This window comes from Bactrocera neohumeralis, unplaced genomic scaffold (genome assembly GCF_024586455.1).
Source record: "Bactrocera neohumeralis isolate Rockhampton unplaced genomic scaffold, APGP_CSIRO_Bneo_wtdbg2-racon-allhic-juicebox.fasta_v2 cluster10, whole genome shotgun sequence".
NCBI lineage: Eukaryota > Metazoa > Arthropoda > Insecta > Diptera > Tephritidae > Bactrocera > Bactrocera neohumeralis.
The window spans coordinates 15620795-15636205 of NW_026089623.1; the positions used below are offsets into that span (position 1 = coordinate 15620795).

The 15411-nt window shown below is 36.2% G+C and overlaps 1 protein-coding gene across 2 annotated transcripts in view; it reads left to right on the forward strand.

The window, feature by feature from the left end:
• Positions 1-12285: 12285 nt before the first annotated feature.
• Positions 12286-15411, forward strand: part of LOC126765193 (cullin-associated NEDD8-dissociated protein 1) — a 94987-nt gene continuing 91861 nt past the window's right edge. For both annotated transcript variants that reach the window (XM_050482794.1, XM_050482795.1), the window contains exons 1-2: positions 12286-12449; positions 12505-12888. In XM_050482794.1, the coding sequence (XP_050338751.1) occupies positions 12408-12449; positions 12505-12888 (426 nt within the window). In that variant the 5' untranslated portion in view covers positions 12286-12407. The remainder of the gene's footprint in view (positions 12450-12504; positions 12889-15411) is intronic.

Genomic DNA, 15411 nt, shown 5'->3' on the forward strand with positions numbered 1-15411 from the left:
CCTTCCTTCAAGTAGCTTGTGTATGCGTTTTGGAACAATGTTGGCTTTCTTTGGATGATGCGCTTAGTAGCGAAGTTGGGTATTCCGTCCAGGCCGGGTGCTTTGCCTATCTTGATTCTCTTCACTGCATGTTGTATTTCCTCATATGATACTTCAGCAATTTCGTCCGGGTTAATTTGGAGAATTGGGACTTGTCTAGGTTCGCATCTTGGAAATAAACTATGGACTACCTTACGTAAGATTGCGGCCGAAATAGGTGGGGTTCTTGATCTACCTATTTTCTGCATTACGATTCGGTAGGCTTTTCCCCAAGGCTCGTTATCTACCTCTGAGATAAGTTGGTTGAAGGCATTTTTTTGGCTGTTGGCTATGGCCTTATGCAATTCTTTCCTCTTCCTCTAGCCCGTTGTTGCCTGCGTCGAAACTTGAGACATTCAGCTCTTAGTTGAGCGATTTCGTCAGACCACCAGTATAGTAGACTTTTGTTTTCCAGCGTCTTATTATGCTTTTAGGTGCGCAAATACCAGCATTTTGCGTATGTTGTATATTGATGTCAAATATTATAGCCTGGTTTTCACTGTGTGTATAAACGTCCGAAACTCTCCATGAGGTTTGGGTTGCTATCGACGAGCTTACGAAGGTTAGATCTATATACGATGATGCTCTTCCTTTGATAAATGTTGGCTTGTATCCGTTGTTAAGGAGTATAAGATCAAGACTTGCAAGGGATGATAGTAGGGCTGTGCCCCTCGCGTTTCTGATCATACTCCCCCATTCAACCGCCCATGCATTAAAGTCACCAGCAAGGACTAGCGGGATCTTTCCTCTGGCGCACGATATGAGCCTAAAGCGCATATCCTGGAATTCAATAAGGGGTAGGCTATGCCCTTTATCTTTGCGTACACAAAGCTTTATTTTCAAAAGAAATATTGTTGAAAGTCCATAACGCAGATTTTGCGTCCTTGTCTTCGACCCAGATATTGTCATTTTTTGGGGTCTTATATGGTTTACTAAATAATAGTAATGTAGCATCGAGCAATGGTTTAGATTTAATTGGAGACATCTCATCATTGCGATCTTGCAGCAGCCTTTTTATAAGCTGGGCAGCTGAAGGAGGGCATAAGAGATATAATGGCTCCTTACTGCATCCTTTTGCGGCATGCCCCTTTTCTCCACATCTATAGCAAGAGCCGGTGAGATCCCTGCTGCTATTACAGCTGCGCGATATATGGCCAAACTCCAAGCATTTGAAGCATCGGACAGGTCTAATAATTTCCCGGAACCTACAATTAACCCAACCTATTTTTATTTTGTTTGCGTCTAGGAGTTTTTTTGATATTGCCAAAGGGACACTAATAATGGCAATTTGCGTTTCATCTTTGAGGCATCGTATGGATTTGATAGCACTTCGCTCTACATTTTCTTCCTCAGGAAATTTGTCGTTTATAGACACACATACTTCCTTGGCTGTCGTTGCCTCGTCTAAATCTCTAATTTCCAGCGTAACTGCTTGTGCTAGAACTTTAACTTCTGCCATATCTTTCAGGACCTCAATAGCGCGTTCCTAGAGGATTTTAGAAGGCTCCTTCGTTTTCGCTTTGCGTTTTAGCAGAAGTTCACCTCTCTCCGTTCTCCTTGCTTTGCTCAAGCTGTCACCGAGGTCTTGAAGTTTGGGGTCTGATTTCATTTTTTTTAGCATATCTGCGTAAGACATTTCACTGGTCTTCGAAATCACTAGGGCTTCTGTGCGTTTTCTCCTTGCTTTGCTCAAGCTGTCACCGAGGTCTCGAGTCTGGGGTCTGATTTCATTTTCTTTAGCATATCTGCGTAAGGCATTTCACTGGTCTTCGAAATCACAAGGGCTTCTGTGCGCTTCAGCATCCGTTTTGGGATCTTTGGTTCTACTTTTTTCAATTCCGGTTTATTACGTTTGTTTTTCACTAGTTGCCATTCAGGTGCTTGATCTTCCGGAGAAAGGGCTACACTGTCAGAAATTTGCGTTTGCTGCGTTTTACCACAGTCATTTCGTCTCTTACTCTTTGACGTTTTTTTTTTCGTTTTCAAACTTCCTCTTCGCTTGCATCGCAATCACAAACCACGGCGAAGTTTGGGACGTATTTTCCCTCCTTTCACAGGGGTTCGGTTTAGTTGCACGTTCAGAGGCAGCTAGCTCATATAATGAGGTTATCCGTCCTATCGTGTCTCTCATGGCCTGGTGGATAGACCGTCTATTTACATCCTCAAGCATGGTAACCAGATTGCCAATCTGTTCGCCGAGTTGATAAAAGGCTGGCATATTTCCTCCAGTAATTGTTTTCCTCGCCATAGGAGTTACTTCTTGCTGCTTGTCTTGTTCAACAGCTGCTGCTGTGCTGCTTTCGTGGTTGGTATGCAGCGGCGGTGTTCGCATAACATTTGAGCTTCGCCTAAAGGCTATGTGCTCGTTTACATTTTCAAGTTCGATTTCATTATTATGGTTTGTGGTGTTCATTTAATTGGGTCCCCCCTCGAGGCCGCTATCTCTGCTCGCTATGTGCAATCGCTGTGATGATCCCGTGGTTATCTTTGCAATGCAGGGAGGTCACGCAAGGGTTAACGTAGGTCCTTATGGGTACCTACGTTCAGTGCCAGATCAGCGTTAATCGGGAGTAAGGCTCAACCGAAATTGCAGCGCCAACTCAATGACGGCAAGCATCGAACGTACCTTGAGGCCTTGCTAGGGCTTTAGTGAGGACGGAAGACATTCGTAACATTAGCCAGCAAGCCATTTCAGCAAGATTTCACTCCGCTTACTAAAGTTACCGAATGCTACGTTTGTCAGCACCAATGTATACATTTCGAGAACCGTTTCCAGTAGATTTTCACCAGAGTCTTACTGGGCTTAGAATCTGGTATCCGTTTTGTAAGAATTATTCCAATTATTCCAATTTCTGTTTATTGCTGGTCAGTTTAGCCGCCCCTGACCTGGAGACAGACGCTGCCCAGTGAGCCGCTCAATCTGAGGCCGACGCTCCCGGGATTTTTCTTTGTTTGACACGTAGTTTTGGGCGGTGTCGGTTCGCCCCATCACAGAGACTTCATCGGGTAGATATAGTCTTTTAAGCTATACCCTCCGTCCATGCTGCTTTGGTCGGGGACTGCTTATTGGTTATCCGCAGCTAACCTTCATATCTGGAGGCCGTTCAACTATCCGCCACCTGCTGACCCCCACAGTAGCCCAAGCTAGCCTTGTGATATATTGTTAGAGGGTGGTGTTCGTTATATGTTTGACATCTCGAACCTCAAGTGCCGCTATTGCGTATCAGTGATTAGAGCGAACTTTGCCTATTGTAGGTCTAGGTGCAACAATCGCCTTGGGAGTTTCCCTTAACTTTAATCTTGAGTCGCTCTTTGAACTTGAACATATAAGCAATTACTCTGAGTACTCGGGGGTGTGATGAAAATCCCTCAAGAATATCAGTATCATCAAATGTTGTGCGGAAAGAGTCGATTTTTCGACTTTCTGGGGCAATTATATTGCGCATGGGCGATTGTGGCCAAAAATCGGGAGATTCTGTTAACCATCGGGGACCATTCCATCAAAGAGTGGTGGTGGCAAGGTGTAGAGGCTTGCATCCTCTTGTACCTAGATCTGCAAAATTGTCAGCACTGGCTACGTGTCGCCAATCGATAATCCCACTAGGTCAAGGATTTGAGACGTTCGATTAGAAATATACGTCTTCCATGCCTGTGGTGGCTTTCTAACCAGGCTAGTACAATTTCGGAATCAGACCAGAGATACAATTTATATTTTGCATTTTGGGGGCATTTGCACCATGGCTAGTAGTAGCGCACTACATAGTTCCAGCCGTGGCAGACTTTTTGATTTTAGCGGAGCCACCTTTGCCTTGTCTACTAGTAGGGGACTGATTGTCGCTGTGTCGATTTGTGTGCGCACATATGTAGATGGTGACACAGTAAGCCTATTCAGAGGCGTCACAGAAGCCATGTAGTTCGACTTTGCGCCCAGGGACATAATTTATCCATCGTGGGATTTGTATCTGTAAAATATCATTCATATTGTCCGCGAACTGGGAACATTTTTCAAAACGAAGTTGTTTCACTTGTTCGTCCTAGTCAGTTCCGTCTAGCCACAATACTTCTATTAGAATTTTCGCTTGTATGATAATTGGCGGAAGCCATCCTGCGGGGTCGAAAAGTTTGATAAAATCCGTCTTTTTGTTATGGCGGATAATGCGAATATGGACTCAGACATGTGTGAAACGTGGTCCGATATTGTATTCCATTAGATGCCCAGAGTTTTTGTTGTACTTTACTTTTCGAATATAAGCAATTAAGTGTCTAACAAATTTTCGTTTGGTATGATTTGCTGTAATTTTATTACTTGTGATAAAGATTGGTACGCGTGTGGAAGTGTGTGACTCCCAGACAGAATGTTGTCTACATACGGGTGTGTTTTTAACACTCATGTTGCTAGAGGAAATTCTGACTTCGTGTCTTCTGCCAGTTCGTGGAGTGTACGAATGGCTAGGTATGGGGCACAGTTTACGCTAATGGTAACTGTTTTTCATTCAAAGTCGCGTAGTGGACTATTGGGAAAATAATTCACTGAAAATCTTGATCATCTTTATGTACGACTATTTGTCAATACATTTTTCGACCTAAGGTGAGTGTTCGGGGAAATTCTGGCCTTAGTGGTAGTCGTATAACGTCTGATCAAGTAGTTGTGGGTTCGTAAAAATCCTTTTCAAATTGATATGGGGGGAGTTCTTCTAACTCCCAACATTTTTTCAGCTGTGTGTTGAGGTATTCGTTGGAGATTCCCTCAACTCGGGTTGTTATCGTGGTAACTGGTTCCGCAACTCGTCCACTTAGTATTCAACCGGAAATGATGAAAATGATGAATGTTTTCGAATTTTTTTCAATAGCTTCGAGTATTATTTGTGGTATGAGATCGGTTCCTAATAGAATGTCTATTTGCAGTTGGGGTCTGCTAACTTAAGATGTGAAGCCTTTTGCCAATGCTTGCTATTTATATGATAGCTTGGAAGCATATTTGTTTGTTGCTGTAAGATAAGAGCTTCTGCTCGAATGCACTTATGCGCATGGGGGAAATAAAGGTAATGGGGTAGATTTTGTTTGAGTTTTGTACTACTCGTCCACCTTTTTTCATAATTTCAAAATTGGCTAGTTTTGTAGGCAGTTGTAACCTACTTTGTGACCTAGACGTCCATTAAAGCCCTAAGTTTAAACAGTTCTCCCCGGTGCTCGATGGAGACCAACGCTGTGTATAATAATATAGAAAATATAATAAATATATAGCGTCTGAGTTTTTCGAATAGCGCAGTATAGCGTCGAGTCGGGTTATGCTTTTGCAATTAATCCCGCAGCTCTTTTTACATTACCATTATTTTGAGGAATTACATTTCCTTTAGCAATCTTTGAGCGCATGCGTATGTGACTAATAGTTGGTAAAAAAGTCTTTTCGTTCTTACGAAATTGTTTCTTTCGTTAAAATTTAATTTTTTAAACCTCTCGCAATATTGCAGCTTGTGCTCTCCTTTACACAGTTCTCGTGGTGTTTGTCTATATTGTTCGAATGTGAACGATCGATTCTTAAAAAAGCTCCTATTTAAATTATTGTTGCTACAATCTTGGGGTCTACTGAAGCATCTATTGAGGTCGCATTGAACGTTGTTCGTTCTGACTATCTTTTTGTCTACCCCTTCTACAATTTCATCTTTGGTAGTGAGAAATTGTTTCATTTGCTGCCACGTTGGGCATTCTCTTCGCGATGAGAGCGATTGCTCCCACAAAAGTAACGATTTTTCTGGTATTCTAGATGCGCATATATTTACCAGAATGGTGTCTAAATTGTCTGTGGGAATATTCTGTGTCGATAGAACTGACAAACATTTTGAAACAGTGGATAGAAGTTTTACGAATTCTTCAGTTGTTTCTTTCTGTATTTTTGGTAAATTTATTAATATCGGGTTTGTCGACCAAGCAAATTGAAATTTTCGTCATTAAGAGCGAACCGTTTGACTATTACGCCTACCTGACTTTTTGTTTTGAATCGGAGGTGATACAATTTTCGATGGTTTGTGTACACGTCTGTAAACAAGTGCCGGAAGGACGACCATTGTTCATAACCACCATGAAAAATTTCAGTGTCACATGCGGGCATTTTGAGGTGGATGCCTGAACTCGCCTCTTGGCTTTGAATTTGTGGCAGCTCTACTCTCGGTTGTGGAGTAGGTGCAATTACTTTAATTAATTTCAATTGATCGAAGATCATTGCTTTCGTTTCTTAGTACTGGTCTAAGCAGTTTTCATATTTGGCGTATGCTGAGGAATTAAAATTTTCAGGTAGATCTGATTGGTCAGATTCTACAATTGCGTCATACTCAGCTTCTATATATATATATATATATTTTTTTTTTGATTTCTAATATCGATTCAGAATTGTGTTGAATCGGTGAAGATGAAAATCGAGTGCAGTATCGAATTAGACTGTCACTCTCAGAAATAAACTTATTATATGAAATATCTTTCACCCTTTTTTGCTTCGTAGCACCTTGCTTTGAGAGTATAGCTTCTGCAGGTGTACATGGTCTCTTTTCTTCAGAAACCATTTTTTGTACTTTTATATACTATGTTGATTTAGATCAGCATGAGAGGATCTGTCAATGTGTTGGTGAGCACGAAAAAAAAGAAGCCCAGTGAGAAATTGGAATTCAAATTAAGCATCTAATCTAAATAATTAATAGTATAATGAAAATTAACAAAATGTCTTTTAAGGATATATTCCCTATTATCTTTAAAAGACTTCGAACATAAAAGGCATTGCTTGGCACCAAAGGCATTTAGAATCATAAAATATTTCTCGTAGGGCATATTTAGGTTGCGCTATAGTCTTGCGTGATATTAATTCGTTGCTAGCTCGACAACAGAGATAAAAAGATCTCTAACTCTCCTGTCATTTGGAATTTGGAAATGTGAGAGCCGCTCATCTACCGAACTTTGACAGTTGATTGGATTGGGTAGGTTTTGACGTTTTGCAATTGGAATGACTGGAACGGCCAGATTGAAATTATACCAAAAATATATGTGAACGGAGGAATTTGTTGCCGCCGTTCAAGATCGCTAATAAAAATTTAAAACAATGCAAATCCAAGAAAATGTAAAATCTAAATATATTTCATGAAACGTTTTGTAATTTGATGCATAATCGAATTAATTTTCAATTACAAATGATTAAAAACATTTATTAATTGAGAACTAACAGGCTCAATTCACCTTATTAAGTATTGAAAGATCAAAAGTCAGTTGTTTTATAACTAACATAACTCACATAAAATCATAAAAAAGGATTTAAGTAGTTTCGCCATATATTAAAAGTCCAATATATAACAATTTGCAATCGTAAAAATTGTTGGGTGTTTTAATTTAAAATGCCCAAAAATTCTTATTGTGTTCGATCTGGCCATAATGAAAAACGTTATAAAAAACGCTTATTTTGAGGCGCTCTCACACTGGAATAAGTTGGGCATTCCATTATCCCTGCTCGACAACGTCTGAACGATAGAGCGTAAGCGTACGTGTGAAGTTAGTTTGCACCAGGAATAATGGGATGCCCAACTCTCCTGTCACTGGATATGTGAGAGCCGCTCACCTACCGAACTTTGACAGTTGACTGGATTGGGTAGGTTTTGACGTTTTGCAATTGGAATGACTGGAACGGCCAGATTGAAATTATACGAAAAATATATGTGAACGGAGAAATTTGTTGCCGCCGTTCAAGATCGTTAATAAAAATTTAAAACAAAGAAAAGCAGAGAAAATGCGAAATTTAAACATATTTCATGAAACGTTTTGTAATTTGATGCATAATAGAAATCATTTTCTATTACAAATGATTAAAAACATTCATTAATTGACAAGTAACAGGCTTAATTCACCTTATTAAGTATTGAAAGATCGAAAGTCAGTTGTTTTAATATATCATAAAATCATAAAAAAGGATTTAAGTGGTATCGCCATACATATATTAAAAGTCCAATATATAATAATTTGCAATCGTAATAAACGTTGGGCGTTTTAATTTAAATGCCCAAAAATTCTTATTTTGTTCGATGTGGCCGCAATGGAAAATGTTATAAAAAACGCTTATTTTGAGGCGCTCTCACACTGGAATAAGTTGGGCATCCCATTATCCCTGGTTTGCACAATTGAGCTAAGAAATGCCGACCACTGATTCAGATTCCTTAAAATCTCGGTTTATTTAAATATGTAATAGGAGAAAAGTGAATATATGAGAAAAAATTGTCTCAGTGTACTCTCATAACAACACATATGTGTCTCATGGGCATTTTGCACCGTTCTGGCATGCATGCACATTTTGAAGGCTAGATGAGGGGATCATCGCGAGCAAACATGAAGAGGGAATTGAGAGCATTTAATATGTCTTTATAACAGATTTTAATTTAGTTTAATTGAAATAATAAATTCTAAGTTTGGTTTAATCTCATTTGCTGTAGCTACATGTATTATTGTACCAAAATATAAATCAGATAACCTCCTTTTTATTTTATGTTTGTTTAATTTGCTGCCAGAGCTTTCCCGACATAAATAATTTTATTTCCATTCCACATTAAATTAATTAATTTTTCTTTTTGAATTTTGGACACTGTTTTCACTCGCTGATAACATTTTTGCACATTAAAATTATAATAACTTCAGTTTATGAACCACTGTTTCTTCAAACACATATGCACAAATGAGCGCTCCGCACACACCTATTAGCGTTTGTATTCTATTTGTGGGCTTAGCCACCCTCAATTAATAATACCATACCGCCCAAATATATTTATATGATGATTTTTTATTTTTCGGTATATTTGGTACCCAATTTTCGTTCACTATAACATAAGAAAAAATTTAAAAGGTCATAAAAAAAACTGACACATACGAACGCCAAACCCTTTTAGGGTTTTACTATACTGACCTAGTACCATCACCCTGACTTGGAATTCCTCACCCCCCAAATTAGCTGTTGTACTGTGAAATTTAAAAGGTCATAAAAAAAAACTGACACATACGAACGCCAGACCCTTTGAGGGTTTTACTATACTGACTTAGTACCATCACCCTGACTTGGAATTTCTCACCCCCCAGATTAGCTGTTGTACTGTGTTATAGGAAAAACTTCAATTCTTTGAATAAACATTGGTAAAACAACCAAACTGAAAAATTTTACAAAACATATTTTTATATAAGCATTTTCATTAAATAGAACTTCAATATTTTTAAAGAAAATATATATTATGGTCACAAGTATATTTTCTTTTCTTATATATGTAGATATAGATATATAAAACTTCCTTGGATATGTATGTATAAAAGCCCACAACTTGAGAAAAGATTTCTCAAATGTAATTAAAATGAATTTTTACAACTAGCATCAACATCATTAACAGTTTTACATCATATACATTGGTGTGAACAAAATAGGAACAACAATAGGGAATTGTGAAGCTTTAAAGTATATTGTTTTCTTGTTAATAAAATTGTTTTTAGATACAAGAATAAGTTTAAATAATTTTTTCCTAACAGTGATCAGAATTTCCCTCCATACAAAGGTAAATAAAATCAAATATTAATGCGAAACTCTGAAACAAAATATGTTTGCCTCTTTTTGTTTACACAACTATGTGAATAATTGAAATATCTATTTCTATCTATACAAAATAGGATGAAGGCTTAAGCAGCTAGTTCTTTGTTTTTTATGGAATGTCTTTAAATTTATTTACAAGTCATATTAGTGGCGTAGCTACAACTTCGGACGCCCGGGGCCAAGGATGTTCGGCCGCCCCCCTTCATCTACCTACCTATTTATTTAGGTAACGATATATATATTATTTTAGGGGACGATATATATATTATTATATTTAAAATATGAGTTTTGGATATAAAGTGGTTATATTTTACGGTTATCATGCACTCATATTGAAACAAAATTTGAGTTTTGGGTATAAAGTAGTTATATTTTTTGGTTATTATGCACTCAAACTTATATTTTAAATATAATATACAAACCAATGTATCATAAAAAATAAATGGAAATCGCTGACAGAAATAGTAATCAAAATTTATCAATTTTATAACGAAAACTTAAATTTTCTTTGAATATGAGTGCATAATAACCAAAGAATATAACCACTTTCACCACTTTATAACAAAAAGTCAATATATTTTTTTTATTTTTAACGCAGAAAGGAGTACTACGCGAAAGTACTTCAGTCACCCCGGGTATTCGCTTGGCCAGAGTTATTTTTTTAGAGCGCGGCCGAAGGCCGCCAACGCAGAAAGGAGTACTACGCGAAAATACTTCAGTCACCCCGGGTATTCGCTCGGCCAGAGTTATTTTTGTAGAGCGCGGTCGAAGGCCGCCAACGCATGAAGGAGTACTTGGCGAAAGTACTTCGCGAAAGTACTTCAGTCACATAAATTATGTATTACACATATACATATGTAGAAAGTATTTTTTTTTATAGTTAATAAAGAAAAAAGAATCACGCGATAAAACAAACAAAGAAAAATTGTTAAAAATCCTACATATTTACTGTTTAAGATGTGGCAAAGCTCGTTTTCCTCATAATTGTAAACAATCTAACCTTTTCAACGATGAGTGTGCTAAGTGATTTTTAAATTAATAAATTTAGGTAAAATATAGCAAACTAAAAGTAAAATGTAAGCTTATTTCAAAGCTTAGAGTGTGTATTTAAATATACAAAGTAAAAAATGTGAAAAAAATTTGTGAAACATAGAGAAATAACATGTTTTCTTAGTGCAAATTTTTGAACTTTTAATCGTGAATATTTTAAAAAATATTAGTAATTTTTACATTATTTTTGGATATTCCTCCTCTGGAGAAGCTCCACTATCCGTACATACCCCATTTATACGGAAATTCGGTTTTTTACCCCGCCGCCAAAGTAATCGGAATCGTGCCTTAAAGCGCCCATACACGAGCACACAAGTGCGTTCGATCGGTATGTGTGCGCTTGCGGTTTATCGTGTATGGGCTTGTTCGCGTACCGATCCATGTTCGCGAAAATGTTTGATTTTTTACGATCGGTGCGCGAACATGTTTATCGTGTATGGCGTTGTCGGCGCACAAAATCTCATTTCTCTCGTGTCGCCGAACAGTGAAGATCGCGGACAATGGCAAGTGTTAAGGGGAGAGCTTGCTTTCGAGGCTTCAAAAAATCGATTTTTTTGATGATTTTTTTGGGAGGGAAAGAAATAATTGATTCAAGCGAAATTTCTCGGCTTTATAGTTATATACTTGAACATCTTTCACAAATTTTTTGGATACGAAATCTTTGATATTCTGCCTTTCGGAAGCAATTGCCCGATGCATCTCGTATGTGCAGTTTTCGGACGGCGAACAGGATGCAGGTCGCAATTCCTATCGGAAACAAAAAATTCAAAGAGATTCATATTTTTTATTAATTTATCTTCTAGTTAAACTAAGAAAATTCCAAAAAAAAAGTGTAAAATTTAAAATTTTATTAAAAATTGAATAAATAGTGGCTTTTGATAAAAAAAATTTTAGTTTATGCTGTTTAAAAATATGTTAAAACTTGACTTTTCTTAATATTTTTTTAGTTTAAATAGAAGATAATTTTATGCCAATGATAATAAACTTTGCCCTAATTCCATACGACGTTTAGTTTTTTTTTCTATCCTGCTCGCCAATTAAGAATAATCGTAAAAATGAAAAACCGAGAAATCACGCTTCAAAGTTTTCGCTTTTTGCCTAAGCGCTCATATATACATATAGTGTAAGAAAAATAAACGTTGGAATAACTTATTATCGATATACAAAGAAATATATAAACGTGCTACATTAGAAATAAATTCGAAGAAATGTTCCGCTTGCCTGTCGCACATGTTAACTCTGTGAAAAACGAACTCAAAATGGATTTGTGTGTCGTGTATGGGCAAACGAATTCACACCGATCGAACGCACTTGTGTGCCCGTGTATGGGCTCTATTAGTATGGCCACAATGAAATTGTGTGCATGCAAAATAGACAGCTGTGTTGTTTGGTGTACATGCCGGCCATTGTTATGTTGCTGCCTTCTTACAAACGTTAATGTAGAAGGATTCACGATGCCATTTACAGTTCATTGTCGTGCTGCCATGTCGTGCCGCGCTCTATGTGTTCAGCACTTCACTGTGAATTATACCTAATATTGTTATCGTTTAATGTATCGATTCATGTATTTTCTGGTAGATTAGTGCTTTGTGTTACCCGTTTGAGTTCTGTATTTTATGTGCCGGTTTAAACAAATATAATTTGACTAAATATATCTTCTGAATAATTATCTTTGGAAACAATGTCGTATCAATATCATCAAATAGCCAGCTTGCTAGAAAAAGTAAAAAACCAAAGCTTCTTCATTAGTATATATAAAGAATTATGTTTGATTTCAGATGACTTCTAGTGACAAGGATTTTCGTTTTATGGCAACAAATGATTTAATGACGGAATTGCAAAAGGATAGCATTAAGCTCGATGATGAATCTGAAAAAAAGGTTGTACGTATGATATTACGACTATTGGAAGATAAAAATGGCGAAGTACAAAATTTGGCGGTAAAGTGCTTAGGACCTTTGGTAAACAAAGTAAAGGAGGGCCAAGTTGAAACTATTGTGGATTCCCTTTGCTTAAACATGATATCGAACGTAGAACAACTTCGCGATATATCCAGCATTGGTTTGAAAACTGTTATTTTGGAACTTCCGCAGGCATCAAATTCTTTAGCGCCTAATGTTTGTAGGAGAATAACCGGAAAGCTTAACAGTGCTATAGAAAAGGTATGTATGCATAAATATGCATATAAGTGTTTTATAATATTTATAGTAAGCATGCAATTTGCTCTATTAAAGACAAAAAATAAATAAAAGTATTTCAAATGGATTCGGGCGGATAGGGGTATTTCTATAGATGAGAGTATATCGTCACCTGAAATGTAAAATAACGTAACATGACTTTTCATATGTTTACAGCAGAAACACAAAACTATATAAAAATAAAACCACTTTAGATAGTGAAACAAAATTTTCAAATCTGATAGGTATATTTTAGATGGAAAATAAAGAAAATATAAAGCTAATTTTATAGTAGAAAGTTCATTTCTTTTTTTTTTTTTTTTTTTTATTCAAGTTAAATTTACAATCTATCTTAATGTTAATAGACAATAAGTAAATGTGCTGTTAAGGTACAAACAAATTGTGAGTGTTACTTCATTAAGTGACCCTCTGTTTAGTGACAGTATAATAAAAATAAAAATAAAAATCCAAACTACATACATACTAATTTACATAATTATTTGCTATTTTCTTTATGTTAAAATAACATAATCATCACTAGTTTGTGCTAAAGTTATGTATTTTACATTACGTGCATGCGTGCTGGTTTACAAGTTCAATATGTCTTTTCTTTTTAACCTTGTTGTAGTGGGTACCTGTAGTAATGCCACTGCTAAAGGATTGGGATGGATCTCTAACCTGATTTTGTATCTTTCACTAAACTTTTTTATTTCATCTTCCACTTTGCATATTTTTAAATCTCTGTGAATAGTATGATTTGAAACATACCATGGAGCTTTTGTAATTGACCTGAGAGTTTTTGATTGAACGCGCTGTATTATTTCAAAATTTGAATTGCTTGCCGTGCCCCATATTTGTATCGCATAAGTCCAAATAGGTTTGATGATGGTTTTATAAATTAGTAGTTTATTTTCAACAGACAGATTTTTTACCCAGAAGCCAATGAAGACTTCCCAATTTTAAATTAATTTGTTCTTTTTTCGCTTTTACATGACATTTCCAGGTAAGCCTTCTATCTATGTGTAACCCCAGGTATTTCACATGATCACTAACAGGTATGGCTGTATTAAAAATTTTGATTGAAGGACAATCACCTTTTCTTAGGGTAAAAGTAACATGGACAGATTTATCTGAATTGACTTTAATATTCCACCTCTTGAGCCAGTCTTCTAGTTGGAATAAGTAATTTTGTAGTATGTCAGAAGATTCTGAAGGTACTTTATTTGAAGTTAGGACTGCAGTGTCGTCAGCGAATATTGCTATCGTAACATCGTTGGTATTTGGTATATCCGCTGTGAATATCGAATAAAGATATGGCCCTAAAACACTTCCCTGTGGTACGCCTGATTTTATTTTATACATACTTGAGTATTCATTTCCAACCCTGACATAAAATTGTCTATCCTTTAAATAAGATTTAATAAGAAAGAAAAAGGGAGCAGGTAAATTTTTCTTTAATTTGTAAAGCAGTCCGGGGTGCCAGACTTTATCGAATGCTTGTTGCACATCAAGGAATACACCTGAACAATATTCTTTTTGCTCTAAAGCTGACCTTATTTTATTAATTTAACACTCTATGGCATTGTTCAGGAGTTCCGTGGTGTCTGCGAAACCCGTACTGTTGGTCCGGAATTATATTTAAAGCTAATTTTATAGTAGAAAGTTCATTTCTGATACAAAATGACGTATGATGAATCTTAATTTGTTTAATAATAAAACAATTTTAATATTAATATATATATTTTTTTAATTTTAAATAAAAGCAGGGTAAAGGTTCAGGAGATCGGCTTTTCCGAAAACGTGCACCAATTTTCACGGGAAATGTCTTAAAATTCGTGTTTTTAATTCTAATTTACGAATATATATAATATACACATATATATATATATATATATATATATATATATGGCGCGTTACGTATTTTTCTGTTTTTTTGCAATAAAAACAATAAAAAATATTACGATTTTGCACGATATTTACGCTATAAATGGCATTACTGTTCGAAATTCAATTGAGCAGTAGTGATACAAACAGTGATCGGGTTCGAAATATCGATATTCTCGATATTCGAGACTAAACAAGAATTGGTAAAAATGAGATACATAGCAGAGAACGCATAATATAGAGAAGGTTCAACTACGGACAAGCGAGTGAACTGTCAAGAGCCATGAATTTTCTATTAGTGGATTTCACCACTTTTGGCTCGGCAGGAGAAATTTTTACAGAAATGAGTGAACAGAGCCGAGAATTCAAAGAAAATTATTCTCAGAAATATACAGTGGCGGACAAAAGTCTACATACACCGCTTGTATTTGTTGTGTAGAAAGTACAATCACTTTTCTGAAAAATGTAAGTATACAGTTTTATTTTAAATCCTTTTTTAATGCCATATACAAAAAAAAATCCATTACCTAACTTAATATTTTATTTATTTATTTAATAATTTTACGCCAATCGGCATTATACAGCATATATATAGAAATATAATGTAAATTGATTTATAGGGGA